Genomic DNA, 3,709 nt, shown 5'->3' with positions numbered 1-3,709 from the left:
CTATAACCATTTTAGAAGACTGCAGAGTTGGATATCATTACATTCTATATTTACAACTGCTCTATCAGGATTTTGGCAGAGAGAAAACTAAGTTCTGCACAGCCATAAAGGTGCTTATAAACATCACTTCTGAAAACTGGAACAGTAATAAACTACTGCAATTTGAAGCTCTGTCTTAACAAGTTTTTACTAAAAAGAAGCTGCTGTTGGTTAATATTGTCTGTCTCCCTAACTGCAAGAAATGTGCTTGCAAGTTAATTTGGAAAGAAAAAATAATCACAACACATATGGCAGCAACTACTGAGACCACTGTTAGTAATCTTAGTTCTTTTTAAGCTTTATAGTGAATAACACCTTGTTGCAGCTTAGGCACTAAGCACACTCTGATATAACTCAACTCAGCCCATCCTACAGCACAGCTACAGCTTTTGAGCTACTCTATTTCCCTTCCTACTTGGGAATCACAGCAAAAGTGCTGTTAAGAAGCACATTGATAAAAAAGCTTTGCTGATTCTAGTTCAAAATGCTTTAAGTCTACCAGGCTTTTAAGTACTTCTCCCACCAACTCAATTAGCATTTACTTTTTTTTTCACATGGAGTTTTTGGTTATCTGGTTTCCCAATGATGTAAATCTGGGCACCTACAGTTTTTCACTGAATTTCAGACACACACAGCAAAAAACTTTAATTTTTTTTTAATTTACAGTATTGATTGCTCCAAGTTATGCCTTACTGTTGGTACACAGCAAATACATTCTTCTGAACAACTTGCCTAGTACGAAATAAAACAGTTAAAACACTAAAAACACTGCTTTACAATGTGCGTAACAGAACCTTCTGAAGTAATGACAGGCTACAGCCAGGCACAGAGGAAGACTTCTGTGTTTTGTTTTCTAGTCTACCAGCACATTCACTCCTGTACCCCTTCATCTGAAACTGCAACATAAGATTTTAGGTGAACCCTTCTGCTGAATTAAGAAGATTAAATAACTCTCAGCTTGGTTTTTAGCACTTGTATTTCCAGATCAGGATGTTTCTCTGTTCTATTCATTCCACTAAGAATGGCTGTTTTCAGAAGATGTACTGAATGAAGGGCTTCAATAACACTTCAAAACTGAAGATGTTTCTGAAGGGGAGTTACACCCTGTGGTACATGCAGTGTCAAAAGTCTGGATGAATCAGGTGACATGCTTCCCCCAGATAAAAGACAAGTGGCTGGGCACAACTGCCATTTCACAAATACTTATATCAGACGAAATGCATCATTAATGCAAGCTTTAGACAGATTGATATATACTGCAACACCTAGCACTGATTAAATTTAGAAAAATATTATGTTAGGGTTGAGTGTTTTTAAGTCTTTGTTGTTTTGCTGGTAGGTTGTTTTTTAAGTCTTTAAAGTAATGTATGGTGGAAGATGCCAAAAACCACCCTGCTTTTTAATCTGAAAGAGTTGGGCTGTCAAAGCTAGTATGCTGCTGACAATGACTCATTTGATTATTTATATACCTTTTTTAAACAATGAAGAGGCAGGAAATGCTTTTAGTTTTGTTTTTTTTTTTCTTTTTAATCTTTATGATCATGAACCCAATTACATAGTTTCTGTTAAGTTAATGGCTGCCAAACAAGCGTGTGCCCCAGTGACCCACCGTGAGCAAGGTTATCTGATGGGTCAGACAGATTTTAAGGTTAGACACAGTACATGTAAAAATAGAAAGTTTAAAAACCATCACAGACATTTCCCTTGCCATCTCCTTTGTGAAATAAATAAGGCAGCAGATAACTTTTACTTTGCAGTGGCATCTTTGAGGTATGCTATCAAGTCTGCTCTCTCAGTCTTCTTCTTAATACCCGCAAAAATCATCTTTGTTCCTGGGATATACTTCTTTGGATTTTCCAAATACTCCATCAGAGTATCCTCACCCCAGGTGATACCTAGAAAAAATGAAAAAAAAAAAAAAGATACTTAATGACTCTGAAATAATAGGGATGACGAGAATATAAGTGAGTTTATTATTTTATTTTTTGGCATACTTCAGTACTTCTAGAACTGTCACTGAGAACTGAGTGTTTTTGTTCCTTAGCTCAAAAGAGCAACTTTAGGTTTACCTTTGTTCTTATTAGCATCCGTGTACGAGAAACCTGGAGCTTGTCCAGTCTTGCGTCCGAACAGGCCATGCAGGTTGGGTCCAGTCTTATGCTTCCCTCCCTTCTCGACTGTGTGGCACTGGGAACATTTCTGGACAAAGATCTTCTTGCCCTTCTCGATATCTCCCATTTTCAGCACTAGACCAAGCACACAGAGGTCAGTATCGCCATTTCAAGGTCACGAACCAAATAGAAACTTTAACAGTGTCCCGCTGGTTTACAAAGCTAACATCTGTTGCCCTTGGGCCTGGGAATTCTCCAGCACACGATATATCCACAAGCTATAGCTCCTGGGCTCGGAAATTAGTACAGAACTATGCATAAGGTATCAAGATCTTAAACATGCTTGAAGAGCAAGAAAAACCTTCCCTCACACAAGGTAATCGCCCCACGGCACTTAAAGGGCACGACGACAGCTTGTGAGGAGCAAACTTAACACAAGTCCTACATGCAGTTCGTATACCTGTAACAGGAAGGTTTCTTGGTCGCGAACAGCCCCGTGTGACAGCACAAGACTGTTAAGAGGCTTTCTTTTCCAGCTGAAAAGCGCACCAGCAGGACCAGAGGACGGCGGGCCCCGGGCTGTCCCCGTGACCCCGGATGACCCCAGAGTCCCCGCCGGCAGGAGCGCCCAAGGGCGCCCGTAGCGCCCAGCCCCGGCTCCCTCTACACCACGTTGACCTTGGGCTTCTCCTCCAGGGCCCGGCCCGTCGTGAGGCCACCCAGCCCCGCCATGACCTTCCTCTGCCCCCAGGCCGCCGCCTCAGGCCGCGGCCCCGGAGGGCGGGATGGCCTCAGGACCACCGGGCGCGCCGCCCGCTCCCCGCCTTCCCCGCCCAGCCCTCGCCGCACCGCCGGGCCCACACACAGCTCGGCTGCGCCCGGCCCGTGCCCGCACCTGCCTGCCCGGCTGCCCCGCTGCGCCCTCAATGGCGGTGACCGCGCTCCGACAGCCCCGGCTGGGTCTGGCCCAAGGACACGCCGTGCTCCGCCCTATGTAACCCGGCGCCGCCGCAACCAACCTCTGCCGGCGCGCGGGGCCCGCCCCCCGGCACCACAGCCAATCAACCGCCGGCCTCAGGAGCTCTGACTGGTTGGGACCGCTGTCCGTCAAGTGACGTCACGGCGCGGGGCGCTAGCGGGGTAGGTTGCGCCCGGCGGGCCTGAGCACTTCCTTCCTGCCCCGCCCCCACCGCCGGCGGAATGGCGTCACACGTCGCTCTGGCGCGCGCGGGAGCAGGGGGCCAGAGGTGCGGGAAAACGGGCTGCGGCGCATGCGCACAGCGCCAGTCGAGGCGAGGGTCGCGCGGCGACCTGAGCGGCGCGCGGTCTGAGAGGGCACGTGGCCACGGCGGCGGGGGCGGGGCCCTGACAGTGACGTCACTGTAGACACGCCCCCTCCCGTCCCCTTCGCGGGAGCGAAGGGAGCGGGCACAGGGCGGGATGGAGGGACGCGCCCCACCTGTCACAGCATCGCTTGGGTTGCAAAAGATCTGCATTGTCATTCAGTCCAACCTAAAACCCGTCACCGCCACGTCAACTACACCTTGGCACTGAGTGCC

The 3,709-nt window shown here is 48.2% G+C and overlaps 1 protein-coding gene across 1 annotated transcript; it reads right to left on the bottom strand.

Annotated features, from left to right (window-relative positions):
• Positions 1 to 678: 678 nt before the first annotated feature.
• Positions 679 to 3,212, bottom strand: LOC126642160 (cytochrome c). Its single transcript, XM_050319565.1, has 3 exons — positions 3,046 to 3,212; positions 2,109 to 2,285; positions 679 to 1,934 (listed from the first exon to the last, which is right to left on the bottom strand). Exons 2-3 carry the CDS (start codon positions 2,275 to 2,277, stop codon positions 1,786 to 1,788), a joined length of 318 nt encoding a protein of 105 aa, XP_050175522.1. The 5' UTR covers positions 2,278 to 2,285; positions 3,046 to 3,212; the 3' UTR covers positions 679 to 1,785.
• Positions 3,213 to 3,709: the final 497 nt, after the last annotated feature.

Source organism: Myiozetetes cayanensis, unplaced genomic scaffold (genome assembly GCF_022539395.1).
Source record: "Myiozetetes cayanensis isolate MyiCay16 unplaced genomic scaffold, myiCay2020 scf1, whole genome shotgun sequence".
NCBI classification, from domain to species: Eukaryota; Metazoa; Chordata; class Aves; order Passeriformes; family Tyrannidae; genus Myiozetetes; species Myiozetetes cayanensis.
This window is presented reverse-complemented; position numbering and strand designations above follow the sequence as displayed.